The sequence below is a fragment of the Opisthocomus hoazin genome, chromosome 13 (genome assembly GCF_030867145.1).
Source record: "Opisthocomus hoazin isolate bOpiHoa1 chromosome 13, bOpiHoa1.hap1, whole genome shotgun sequence".
NCBI lineage: Eukaryota > Metazoa > Chordata > Aves > Opisthocomiformes > Opisthocomidae > Opisthocomus > Opisthocomus hoazin.
Window position 1 is genome coordinate 16,163,489 of NC_134426.1, and position 14,271 is coordinate 16,177,759.

The following is a 14,271-nucleotide window of genomic DNA, read 5'->3' on the forward strand; positions in this document are numbered from 1 at the left end:
AGGAAGGGAAAAGACTTAAGATTACCTAGCTTTGTACTGGAACACACTGCAGAGCTAACAGATAAACCATTCTGTCAGGTCTGTCAAGTGCAGGTAATCACTGATGGACGAGTAGGAGGAATGCAGAGCAAGAAACCCCCATGTTAAACAGAACTCCTTAAGTTCCACAGATACATCTTCAGTGGATCATTTGTCTATGGCAGAAAAGATTTTCACTGTTTTCATTGCCTGCTGGACCTTATAGATGTGGATGACAGTCTGATTATACAACTGCTGTAAATGAATATTAATTAAAACTCTTATTTAATATTTACATGGGATTATATTGTCTTTAAACCAATTTGCTAACAGGGAGGGCACAGAGAGACTTGTACAAAGTTCCATATGCCTAAAGAGAAATACATTGGTACACACAGCAGTGCCTTTGATGTAGGTTCTCCCTAGTAACACCGAAAACAAATCCATTTGATACTGGCAGTCAACAAGAGTAACTTACAGGGGAAAAGAGGTTGTTCTTTAGCTTGTGCCAACTCACTTGTAACATCAGATGAAGCTACATTAATCTTGACGTTGTCTTCAGAGCAAAGCACAGTGGAAGTTTCGCTGCCATAAGGGGTTTGACCACAGGGAGATGACAGATTGCTAAGCTGAGAGATAGAGGTCTTGTTTATCTTCTTAAGTGGACTGTATCGTGCTTTCCTGGTGTATTTCTATACATAATAGAAAAAATTAATAGAAATGAGGGTTTTTCTATAGTGATTTGACAACAAAGAATCATACTTCTGTAACTAATTCCAATATTAGAACCTCCTGGGTCCTCCTGTAACCTCATAGATTTGTTTCTCCAGTGACTTCAAACAAGCTAATGATTTCTTGGGAGGACCTCCTTCATTTTGTTTTATTTCTTCAATACTCCTCTGCTATAGCATTAATGCCAACAGATTAAGCTAATTTGGAAATGAGTAACACTGCAACTGCAGAGACGGGTGGTAATAGAGAAATCTTCTTGTGTATAGGGAAGAATAGGTCAAAGTAGTTTTGATAAACATTCAGGTCTCCTCCCAACACCCAGTAACCTGGCAAATGAATTTCCTGTGACAGGAATGTAAAACTGAAATCTGAAAGCAGACTGAATTCTGCAGGCTTGATAACTAGAACAATAAGTATTATAAAACAAATGCCCCTGAAGGAACCTAATAATTCCACTAGAAGTTTCATATCAACTATGAAAAGCAGTGTTCAGTTAATATTAGTGCAAGTGAGAGAAAGGAAACAGTCATTAATTCAGGGAGGGAGAAAAATTCTCAGCAACGTAAATGCTAAAAGATACATCAAGACTGACATGGACTTTGGTTTCTTGTGCCCATGTTCATTTGAACCTGACTTTAGAGAACTGGTAGAACTGTATGGAAAAATCAGAAAGCCTCCTATTTAGAAACAACTCTGTTGTTTATGTGACTTGCTGACTTTCCCCCTCTGTTTGCTAATACCAGGAAGGATATTTGCATAAAAACACAATCTTTGTCCTTCAAAAGTTTCACAACTTTTGCTGCTTACGCCCCAACAGAAATCGTAGCCTTCTATTGAATGATTTTAATTATTATGTCATGACGGTACGAGCTGCAGGTGACAAATAATAAGAGCAAATAGCCTGCGTGTAAGAACAGCTCATATTTCTAAGAGTGTCTCACCTGGGGTTCTAAAAGCACTTCACAAAACTTGTTTAATTTAGCCTTACAGGGGGGCAAAGCAAGGAACTAAAAGCTTCAGCAAACTGCTGGAGATCAAAATGTAAAATGTGCTACAGGGTGAGAAACCCACTGGTTCTTTACTGAGTTCACCTAGATATACTCCTAAGTATCACTCATTCTCCCATCATTTTCCTCCAGTCACTTCAACAGTTTCAAAAAGAAAGCCCTTCAGTGGTTTCAGAAAGATAGTAAAAGAGTTACCGAGCATTACAGATGATTTTCTGGTGTTTAATTTCCTCTCAAGTACTAACTTAACTTTACTCTTTAAATGCTTTCATCTGAATTACTTGTTTTCTCCTTTGCTTTGAATGTGGCAAGTGAATCCTGCTTTCTTTAAAGGTCTTAACATTTGGCATTTGCATTCAACTTTAGCTTTAAATTCTGTGTAAAAAGCCAACCAAACAAATCATAACTACAACTTGCTCAAATAAGGCCTCCAGGATACCAGTCTGAAATTCCCATTTGACTGAAAAAGACCTGTTTGTGTGAACAAGTACCAGTACATGACTCTGGGTCATAAAAAAAGGGGGCAAGTGCAAGCAAGAAGCTAGTTATCTTTTACCTAAATATTTTGTTCTTCCCACATCAGTACTTACCACTAAGTCCAAGACCAAGCCACAGCTTCAATCAGCTACATACTGCTCTTCCTATTACCTAGTATCAAACTGTTATTCTTCACAAACTAGAGAGACAAGTACTCTGGAGTCACGAGATCCAGAGCATAAAATGTGGTATCATGGAGTTCAGATAAGCAACAAAACAAATGCTTGAAAAGTTGCATTAGGTCCCGAGGAAGAAATTAACAATGACCTTACCTTTGTGTTTGTAGTAAAGAGCTTCCACATGTACCTTGCTAACTTTTCCTCTTTGATTTCTTTTACTGTTTTTTTACAACCACCAGGGTCCCTAAGTGAAAACAATTTTATTAGTTTTCCATTTTGAGAGTGTTGATTTTGTTGTAAGTTCTTTTAAGAAACGCAGTAAATGGTGGCTGACTGCTACCGCGATGAATATCTATGCTTACAAGAAACGGAAAGACAATGCAAGGTATATAAACCATGACTAAGTTATAGTCACAAGTGAAGAAGAACCTAAAGAAAGCACAGTCATTCTACAAACTATCATGCATGTACTGGGCCAGATTATGTTCTCAGCTTCCTCTGCACAAGTACTGAAGAGTTTTGTTCGGTATAGCAAGATTTCATGGATAGAAACGACAGCAAGTTCATACAAGTTTGAGTTTTCCATGCTATTGGCTAAATGAAGACCTGAAGTCCAAAGGTTTAAATGTTACATCATGTTGACAAAGGTAAAGGTGGAAGCTGCAGTCCTCGCAGCTGTGGTACAACAGCAGGTCACTGCTGAGGTAGTCTCATTTATCATTCTGTCCCCATCTAATCAGTCAAAGGTTTTACAAAACAGGTTAGTGTTCTAAGCTTGCTTCCTTCACCACATTTAAAAAACTCTTTTGGGCAGATGGAGACTGTATGATCTAAATGTAACCTTAATTTCTGATGGTTACTGTGTAATGAAGAATGTGCGTATGCAGATCAGTTCAAATGACACTGAGGGTGAGGAGAGGCGGTTAGAGACAGCAACAGAGAGGAAGCATACAAGAGACTGCGCTACTTCAGAACCTGGAAATGAATCCTGAGTCTTACACATTTATACTCTGCTGTCAGCCTTTATCTGTGAGACTTGCTGGCAAACTGTTTCTTTTGTCCGAGTCTATTGGTTGGTCCTCACATGTAAAGGGGTGAAAAACTCATCCACAACACATACGAGACTGGCTCTCGCCTCCCATTATCAGGCTGATTCTATATAATGCTACTCTGACACCTCTGTTATACATAGACACAGTCTGTCTTGACTGAGAATATAGAGAAAACAAAACAGTTTTGAAGAGCTCTGCCCTGCAAATCGGAGCATAAACTATTCACTGTTTTACCAAACACTCATGAATAATGTAAATACATGTTATGTCAACATGATTATATTGACCAAAAATGTTGGGAACTTAAATTAATATTTACTTTTAACAGTTCAGAGGTAATGCATCTTTCACAAGTACCCATCACTTTCATGCATAATTGATAGAATAAAACCGACTACTAAATATCACTTAATAGCTGGCTTTGTTCTGTAATTATAATGTATATGGAATTCCTGTCGAGTTCACCGGGATAACCCTCCAAGGGAAGGCTATGGGAATACACATACATCTATTACTACACGTATTTAATTTGCATAATTATTAACCGAAAGAGAAAAAGGACAGAAAACAATTAAACTTGGCTGACAGAGCTCAGTATTTTCTAGTTCTGCAACTTGCAATAATAGAGGACCATGCTGCACTACTGATTTGACTGTACAACTCCCTGCTGACTGCATGGGGGCAAAGTCAAGGTAAAATTTGTTTATGTTGCATGGCACAGAATTAATAACATTCCACTCAAATAGTTATTACTTGAAAGAAGAGAAACAACAACATATAAAGGAGGAAAGATCCCAAATTCCTCATTCCATCTACTATCATGTATTGCGCACATACATTGGATTCCAACAGGCGAATATGGAATGCTTCGAACCATTGGATTCAAGAGTCAGAGCTTCCAAAAGCCAGTGTATGGCACACAGCTGTCGGAAAAGATGTTCACTGCAAAAAGGAGAAACAAAGGTGTTATCCTACAGAGTCAGGGAAAGTGTCAAACTGACACCATGTTGGCCAAAACAGATACATGTAAGCTTTTCTATAGCAGATGATTTTTTTCATCGTCCTAGTGAATTCTAGACATCTCTCCAGGTTTTTGTAATGTTTATTACAAAACATAACTCCGAATCCTGAAACCATATTTTTGGATGTGAAATCTTCAATGGACTTTTCTTGGTGATGTGCTCAGTGCTTTCATGCCTATGACGATTCCAGCATTTATCCCTTTATGGTACGGATTCTTACGGGTTTTGGATTCTATGGTAGCTTCTAAGTTTTGCATTTCAGAAAAAGCAGTGTGTGAGTTTAAAATGTTGGACCCATCTTTTTCTGAACTAAGATTATCTTTTGCATTTTAGCTGTACCACATGCAAATGTAAATATATACAGACATTTTTGGTGAGCAATTGGATTAATGAACTGAGAACAGATAGTGTGTATTAGTGACTAATATAAAATATATAGAAGCATACATGGTACAAGTACTGTCTTCTCTTTCTTTCATAAGCCTACTTTTTTTTAGCTGGGCAAACTGAATTTTAATTTTGACAGCCTTCCCTTAACATGAGCCTAATCTTGAAAGCTATACCACATAAGCAAACTTTATGCAACTTAGAACTTGCTCAGTCAAGATCAGAAAGGCAAATGATGTGTGTTTGCGTACACGTGCACATACGAGGCTTTCAGTTACTCATTAGGATTCAATCACTTAAAGTTAGAATTTAGGAGTTGCTATTAGTAAAGACAGACTATTTCACCATAAACTCCTGAAACTCTCAGGATACGTGTTCACCAGCTGAACAGCAGCTCTAGGTATAGTGTTGCTGTGAATTTTGGTTATGTTCTATCAAGGAGGGCAGGACATAAATCTGCCTTCAAATATACCTTTTTGCTCCAGGGGGGCTTGGAATCAAGACACTGGTATAAACAGGAGCGAAAGACCGTAAGGTCATCTTTTTTTCCTTCTTCTCTGGCTTCCTCAGGTGGTTGCCTTCTGTTAGAGAGCAACTGTAGGAAAGGACAAAGACTGAAGTTAAAAAAGGAGTATGTGAAATGAAGACAGATCCAACAAAACTGATATGAAGACGCTGTTACGAAGTTTAGAGTGTTGATACATTTGAAATAGTTGATAACACAATTGAATGCTACAACTTGTGTAACAGCAGTAAAAAAGTCCCAGTAGAGGCTTAGTATTTGCTGTTGTCTTACAAGGAAAAAGAGGAAGGGGAGTGGGAAAGGCCTGCATCTATCACTGGAATCTGCGCACATAAATCCATGCCAACAGTTTCAGCCGTTCTGAAAGACTGACGCCAGACATCGTCTGTTAAAAAGACACTTGGTGCCCCAGGAGTTTAGCACTGCTTCAGAGCCCTTCTTATTCCATGACGTTCCTAGTTTTTGAAGTCAGCACTGTGAAAGCAAGGAGTGAAGTAAATCTCTACAACAGATAATGATCTGTATTTTGTATCTAGGCTTTTTTTTTCCTCCCCTTTTAAACTGCTTACCACTGCAGACAAGCATATGCATAACAGCACACAACGGGAACTAACACGTACTGGTACGGTTCCTGCATGTAAGTCAGTCACATGGGGGAGTCTGAATGAGTAAAGCACACCTGTCAAAGCCTCGCATCTCTTGTTTCACACGTGTTTCAGTGTGCATTCCTGTTCCACCCAAGACATCCTGGATTGAGAAAATTCTCCATAAGACTCCCTAATGTTGGCATCTGATCCTAAGTCTAATGATTTCCCTCTTAGAAATGTTGGCAGATGTTACAGCTTTTTCCTCTAAAAATGAAGTTAAACTCTCAATTAATATTAGTTTTAAGCAACACATTGAAAAATATTAGAGGATATCAGGTTTACACTAGGAACTTTGTTAGTGTAGATTTTTAAGTTCGTTGTAAGATTTTCTAATAAATTTTTACAACTGGCAAAAATCCTGGGGCATATGTAGGATTAAAGCGGCTTTGTCAGTATTTACCCACAAGCATGGTATACTCTGCACCAGTAAAAGCTTTTTTACTGCTAGGAGAAGCTGTACCTAAATGCAGACAATTTCACCTATGCAGGTATACCTTCATAAAGGAAAAAGGAATAGTAAATCTTTTTAGGTCAGCCTTGCTGAAGAAGAAGCCTTTCCTTGTAGAACAAGATAAATGACTTCAATAATCTGAACGGTCACAATAATAAAGGCAATGGTATTTTTCATATGTGTAATAAATTATTTGTCTGCAATAAATGTGGATTAGCTGAGTTATGGGTAGATACAACAGTTACATATGAAAAAGAATAATAAGCATGGAGTTTACAAAAAGCTTTCAGGGAGGTTCTTATGTATTTTTTTTTTTTAATTAAATAATCTTGTTTACCGAAAATGTTCATGTGGCCTTCATTAACCTAGAATCAAAGTGCTTCATAGTGACATTTAAATAATACAGTTCTGGGTAACCTGTTTAAGGTAAGGAGAAAGTTTTAGATGATGCAGACAGAGGCCAGGATTCCAAAACACTTTGACTAATACCCTATACCTTTTCTCCTTCCATAACACTACCTTTCAGTAATACTCTATTCCTTTCCCACCTTTCAGTTAGTGACCATTTAGAATGCTGGATGTTAAATGTTACTCTAGTAAATATAATACTTTTCTGTTCAGAATCGCTTTGCTTTTTGGACTGGGTTTCATACTAACAGGAATGATTTTATTTCTTTTTTTTTTTTTTATAATGGTTCTATATTGTTGTCCCACTTTATGACTAGGGTGTGGTTGTATCTCAGATGACTGGAGACTGAGTTTTCCACGTTGAGAGTCAGTTCATGGAAGAAAGTTGAATGAGAGGAAGCTGGTACCTGGGAGTGACAAAAGTCACAGCACACTGATGAGAAAAGATTGCTAGACATGGATGAGCTTTTGATGCAATAAGGATCCCAGATGTGTGTAACCTCTAGAAGAGATATTCTGTCCTGCTGAGCATATTTAATCATCTCATCACCTAGTGAGGAGGGTTGACAAACGGAAGATAACTACAGTGTTACAACAGGCATTAGAGGCGCATTAAAGAGTTCAGCATGAGCCAAAGGACTGCAGACTATCTGATGATCAAAAGGAGAGAAAACCTGAAGAATTAGTAAGTAATAGGCCTGAACTAGCAAATAAACCCAGTCTGCAAGTGAAGCCACTTCTGCTGAATGCAATTCTTTTTCATTCTTTATGCTCTGGTCCCATTGCGGGAACAAAAGCATGGCACAAACTCACCAGGCCTCCTTTTCACCTCAGAGAATCAGTTATGAGTTGGCTACAAAATCTCTCCCGAGTTCACTAACCTTCTGCCTTCCAAACTTCCTCCTTTCTAAACAGCACCTCAAGCATTATCTTTTTCCATGCTTGCTAAGTTTACAGCTGCTCACTTACCCAGATTTTAAGCATTTTCTCTTTCTAGTTCACACAAGTAGTAATATTCTGCCTCAATACCAAGTAATGACAGAAACTGGAAATTGTCACTTTTTAAAACCACTGCCCTCAGACCACCTAAAGCCCCCTCAGTTGACTTACATGTTTATTTCTTCCTCTGAGTCCTTTGCATCAGAGCAGTATTTGGGTGGCTGGAACTCAGATCTCCATCCTGTGCCCTGAGCCTGCTGCTCTGTTTTTAGTGTGTTCTTCCTCTCCAGTGATTCTTGGTGAAGTATATCAAAGTATTCTCCACCTTGCTTCACAGAATTGATATGATGCCTGCCAAAAATCATCACAAGTTGATCAGTATACTACAGACACATTATCAAATCGATTAATTTCTCTGTTGCCCACCAACTTATTTTTTAACATAGATTTCACATTCTTCTGTATTCAAGAGTTCAGCATTGGTATTTCCTTCTGCAATATGATACTGAAGGACAACATTTCCCCAATATGAACTGGGAGATCTTTCCCTTATCTCTTCCAGCACCCCACAGCTTAACCCTTGGATGTCTTGAACTTCGCAACACTTTGTCCACTCCTTGATTTAAAAACTCCCTGCCTAATTCTAATTTATAGCAGCCAGTTCACCACTGGGCCACTCACTGTCTTTACTCAGTTGTCACAGCCTGACAGGCACTGCCCTGAAGCTACCTGTTAGCTGCTAAATTCCACTTGCTGTCAGAAGGCTGCATTGTAAGTAACAGGGAAGCTGCCGGTGAAGCCTGTGAGTGAGCTGAAGACAACATGTAGGGTATTACTGCAAGAGAAGAAAATAAAGAAGAAACCATAATGCACTCCCTGCAGGATGCTAAGGCGGTGAAACGGATACGGCACACAATTGCTCTACAGCCTTTGATTAAAACATTAGCAAGAATGTAGCAGCTGATCCAAGCCAGATGAGCACACTACACAGGCACAGGACATACCCCTTTAACTTAATGTGTTGCTAACTTTTGAATCAAGTGTCATCATCAGGCTGTATTGATTCTTTCGAACACAATCTAGGCTTGAAAGCAAGGCCTCATTTGTTTTACTGGGAAGTAATAACTCTCTTTTCTTACCAGACATGTATTAAAAGCACCTGAAGGTCATATAGGGTGCTAACTTCAGGCACCGAATTCACTCCTCCTCAAGGGAAGCAGTTTACTCCCTGCTTGCCTCCCCTGATGAAAAAACACTTGCACAATTTAATGGCTTTGGGATTGGGTTTTTGGTTTTGTTGACATTATATTTTAAGTCCAGCAACTATAAATACAAGCCTGAAAACACTTTCAGTTCAGGTAGATAATAATCTGTCTGCTAGATATTTCTACACTAACTTTGGAAAAAGAAAAAAGGATAAGAAAATAAGATGTCCCTAATAAGAAATGTAGCACTTTACAAAAACATAATAAGGATTTCAGTCGTGTCTGAAGACTGGCTTAATGTTTTTCATAAGAACCTAGTATTTTGCATAACAGACCTCTCTTGGAATACTAGAAAACTTTTAATTGCCTCGAATTCTTGCTTTATGTCCTTTTCTAGTATTCTCTCTCCTTTCTGCCAACTATGAAGATATTTGTATGTAAAAATATTTTTCCCCTTCATAGTGCTTTTTCTACATTTCTGCATGCACTAATGTAAGTACTCCTTAAAGATCAAACTCCCTGCTGTAGCTGTGTATTATAATGCCACAAACAGTGAACAATGAGGTTACTACGTGAATCAGAGACAAGTGGTAGAGAAAGATACTTAGAAACTAGAAAGTTCTTTTACACTAACAGCCATAATCAGTATTACTGGAGAAAGATGCATAAATGGCAAATACAATCAGTACATTTTTTAAGGTTCATCTAATACAGAAGACATTAACATGTGTTTACCAAAATCAATGATCACTCTTATGTACCGATAGGAATAGGAAACGTTAGCACACTTGTGAACGAACATTTTTAGTCTATGACTTCCTTGAAGTCCCAGGTATTACAAAAAGTAGCTCTACAGTCTCCAAGTACAGAAAAATAAATAAAACAGAATTAACAGAAGAGCTGCATATAGAAAAGCTGTAATAACTACCTGATTTAAACAAAAAAATCCTCTCATAATTTTATAGAATTATTTCTGGGATATTTATGAATTACCCTAAAGCTTTATGGACTCTTGACAGGAAAACAGTAAAATAAATCCAAACTTGAAATACAGAGATGACCAACATACTTTTCTACACTGTAGATTTACAGTATATTGCCGGAATAGGACACCAAATATTTCTCCATTTAAATTCTGGCATCATGATACCCTGTTTATACAATAACTTAATAAATTTAGCTGGGCTGCCTATTTGACAATTAGGTGAGAATTGTTCATTAAAATGCAAATATAATCGAGATGAAATTTGGAATACAGTTATTAAAGCAATTGAGCTTCAGCCAACTGTAGTCACAACATAGATTTTCAACTGCCATTCACACAAAAGGATTTGTCTTATTTTTCTAAGTTAACATCTTTATCAGCGTGAAAATTAAAAGAGTTTCCTGAGCAGTATTAATGTACCATGGAATACTTAATGTTTTCTCTACAGGAATATATTATTACAGATAAGGGCCAATGACATGCACAAAGTAGTGACCCAGTAGTGCAGTACATGAAAACCTACTACCAGAAAACTGGTTGCAAGCATATTTTTAGTACTTGGTGTAACTATGTGCTTATTAAATTACTCTTTAAATCCTTTAGGGACTCAAGGTCATCAGTTAATTGTAATACAAGGCCATTAAAGTATTGAGTAATTGAACTTTTACTGCTAAGATTCAGGATTCTTGGTGCCTTTCTTTGAGTAAGAAATGACTCACAAAAATAAAAGGAAATAATAAATTCATCTTAATTATAATTTAGGTGCTTGGAAACCCTTAAGAAGCTATCATAATAATGCCAGAAACCTTTCCATCAGGGTAAAGACAAGCTAGATACTTACCATTTTATTTTTTTTTTTTAACATTCTGTTTAAATATACCTTGTTTAAGTATACTGGGTCATCTTCACTAAATTCAAAGGAATCATACTAAGGATGTTTTTGTCCCAGACAATCCAATTCTACAGTTAACTACCTCACATCTGCTTTGTACACAAACAAATGCAGTGGGAGGTGTTTTACTAAAGGAATGACATGCACTTCTGCACATATGAAGCCAAATCCTTGCTCAGGTAAGCTGGCACAACTCCAGCCTGAAAAATGTGCAGAAGGCTGCACACTCGCGGCTGTCCCTCTACTAAAGAACTGTATTCAGTGCAGCGGGTGGTGTTATCGGGGTGCTTCAGTCTCAACAATTCCTGCTAATCTCCCTCTGCCCCGTTCCCCGAGGTGCAAAGAAGTTGCAGTCTGTTTATAGCAGCTTGATTCTCTCTCTCTCTAAGGCCGAACATTATGTTATGATCATGGTGAACAAAAACTCTAAGCTGCTAGTAAAATAACTATGTATCTATTAAGCAATTTAACTACATACATTCTTCTCTGTTCATGGAAATTGTTAGCCACTGTTTCATAAAATGGCTTATTCCATTTTCTTATCTTAATGGATAGTCTTTATATCAATAAAGCTAATGACAGAACATCTCCTGCTGCAGACGCTATACATAAAGAATTTAGCCTTTTCCAGAGGCTTACAGCCAGCTGTAAATATAAATTAAACCAATGCAGCATTGCTCTGAAAGCCACTGAGAGCACAGGCTTTCTAAATGCTATTTCCTATATTTTCATAAAAGCATTTCAGTCTGCATCTGAACAAGCCCCTGGTAGGCCTATGAAAGCTCCTCTTTGGGCATGAGGCCAGACCCTGCTGAGGTGTTGCAAGGTGAATATCAGCTGAGCACTGCCTAACTTGTTGCACCAGTGTCAAACTGAATACGAGCTACAGCCTCCCAGGTGAAAAGCAAGTGCAATTTTATGCACACTGTCACTTAAAAGCATTCTGAGTAAATATTTTCTGTAGCAGAAAAAGTAATAGAACAACGATCCATTTCAGCATAAAATAGAAAGCGCAGGAGGTAGTAACTTCAAAACTACAGTAAATACAGCTAAACTGTATTCTGAACATCACAAACTAAAACTGTGGATTAAAAAAACCCCAGTATAATTCTTCTAAATGAACATTTAGCATTATTTTCAGCCATGCCATCGTGAGTTGTGATCCCATCACAAATCTCAGATGAGGCTGATGAGTATTTGGATCCTGAGGTGTTACATGATAAGGGATGGAGGAATTTGGCAGAAAATAAACCTACGTTTTTCATATAAACCTTAATTTTCAGACGTAAACCTTAATTTTACTAAAAATTCAACATGAGTAATTCAAATATCCACTGAAGTTAGTGGTGAGAGGCGGAAGCTTGCTTCACCTGGATTAAAGGCGGAACCTATGCCCTTACCTAGCTTTAGAGGGCACTGTGGCACCGGGGGGCTTCCTGAACAGCTACTGAAGTGGAAGCTCCGACAGCCTGAAGGTATTAAGGGTCCTACGGCAATCTCTGCAGGAGCACAAGCGTTAACACCTGCATTCTCATCAGATTTCAATTGATTAAATGTTACTGTCCTCACTGCTGTTTCAGTGGGAATAGTACACTTCTTTTATCTTTCCAGTCCCCCAAAATACTCTGTTGTGTGTATGTGCATTAACACACAGCAGACTCCATTTGAGCTGTTGCTGCATTCTAATAGCTGCAGTAATTCTTACAAGTCCCTTAAATTTCTGATGAGGTGCTGTAACACCTAAATAGCTAATAATTGTGAAACAGCAGGAAAGGCCAAGATAAAAGAAAATCCATATGCACACAGTGCTTCTCTTATTTCCAAAGCACACACAGAACAATAGGAGAGCAGACCCTGCACTTCTTGTAAATTGTCAACAGTGATACTGATTTATACCAGTGGAGAATCTGTTCCATTGTCTTCTCTGTAAATACTGGAGCTTCTGACTGTTTCACTCAGTTCTTTAGTGCCTTACATTCAGCATTGTAATGTATATCTATGCCAGTATGTCCCAAATTTATTTACATTAAGACTGCTTCACGCCTCTCCTGAGTGATGTAAGGCAGTGTCAGTGTAAATGAGAATTAATGCATTGTTCACTTACAGTATACTTGTGTACACTACCCACCTTCTGAAATTAGCAAAAGCCATTGAGTTAAGTTCATGGAGTGGTCAGCCTCAGCTAGCAAATCCTACTATTGAGCTCTACATTTGGATCACATCCTGAAAGCTTAGCGTGTGGACAGCACAAGCTTGCAACTATTCACAATTCATATGTAGATATTAATGTAAATGAATTTTTTTTGTTTTTGTAGTGTTTACAGCCAAGTTAGAGATGCAAACGTATACACGTGAGGCAATGGAGAATCAGAAACACACTGGTTACTACTCCTAGTTAATGGCTGAGTAATTACACAGTAAGAACCCAATGAGTAAATATTCATACATCTAGTTTTCTTAAGTTCAGTGCAGACCGTATGATACTGATATTAACATCTATTACATGTAGTTACTAACCCATAGAAACTCAGACATATGTGATCATTTACCACCCTGAACCATTAACCGTTCTGGCAAGGAACTAAAGTAGTACCACATCAACATCTGTCTTGAGTAGTTGAAGACATACAAACAATCTGGAATACCCACATTATTTCAGATGTAGATTCCCATTTTGTTCTCCTGCAAACGAGTACAATATTCTGTACTCAAAAGTCTATGTTCAAAAACCAAAACTAGGAACTGCATAATGGGAAAGACGCACATTATCACATGAAAATCTGACCATGAAATAAGTAATGAAACAAGTAAAGTTAAAATAAGACACGAGTAAATTTGTTGTATGTTCAAAGAAGGTTGTGCAGCAAGAAATAAGAATCTTCAGTAATCAAAAAACATCCCACGCTATTATAAAATATCTCACCAGGTGAACGTATTCGTGTATTACTGCGTATTTAAAGATGTCTCAGAGTGGTTTCTAGTTAACTACAAAGACATTAAAATACAGAAGATGCTGCTTCCATTGTGAAATGAGGCAGAACCTCTCCTTTGAAAGTGAGGAGAGGCTCTCTAACATTGAGAAGCACAAACATGTTTGACTACCTGGAGGTACAAAAAACAACATACCAAAAAAATGGCTTATTTTTATTTGGAAGTGTGGTGTTCTCAACCCAGAGAGAACGGAGGGCAACAATTTCTTTTCTAAGAAGTCCCAGAACACAAGAACATGCACACACACACCCCCCTCCACTTGTGCCACGCTGTAACTCCCATTCCTGTTGATCTTCATATAAAAGTTTTCTTTGCAGGTAACGCACATGTAGCTTTCCAGCTCTTGGTGTCTCTGG

The 14,271-nt window shown here is 37.9% G+C and overlaps 1 protein-coding gene across 2 annotated transcripts in view; it reads right to left on the minus strand.

Annotated features, from left to right (window-relative positions):
* Positions 1–14,271, minus strand: part of CCDC60 (coiled-coil domain containing 60) — a 64,826-nt gene that overhangs the window by 12,413 nt on the left and 38,142 nt on the right. The window contains exons 3-7 of one of the 2 annotated variants that reach the window (XM_075434470.1): positions 8,014–8,193; positions 5,347–5,469; positions 4,303–4,407; positions 2,567–2,657; positions 536–710 (exon numbers count right to left, since the gene is read on the minus strand). In XM_075434470.1, the coding sequence (XP_075290585.1) occupies positions 536–710; positions 2,567–2,657; positions 4,303–4,407; positions 5,347–5,469; positions 8,014–8,193 (674 nt within the window). Of the gene's footprint in view, positions 1–496; positions 711–2,566; positions 2,658–4,302; positions 4,408–5,346; positions 5,470–8,013; positions 8,194–14,271 lie in introns of both variants that reach the window. The other variant, XM_075434468.1, reaches the window with a different exon arrangement.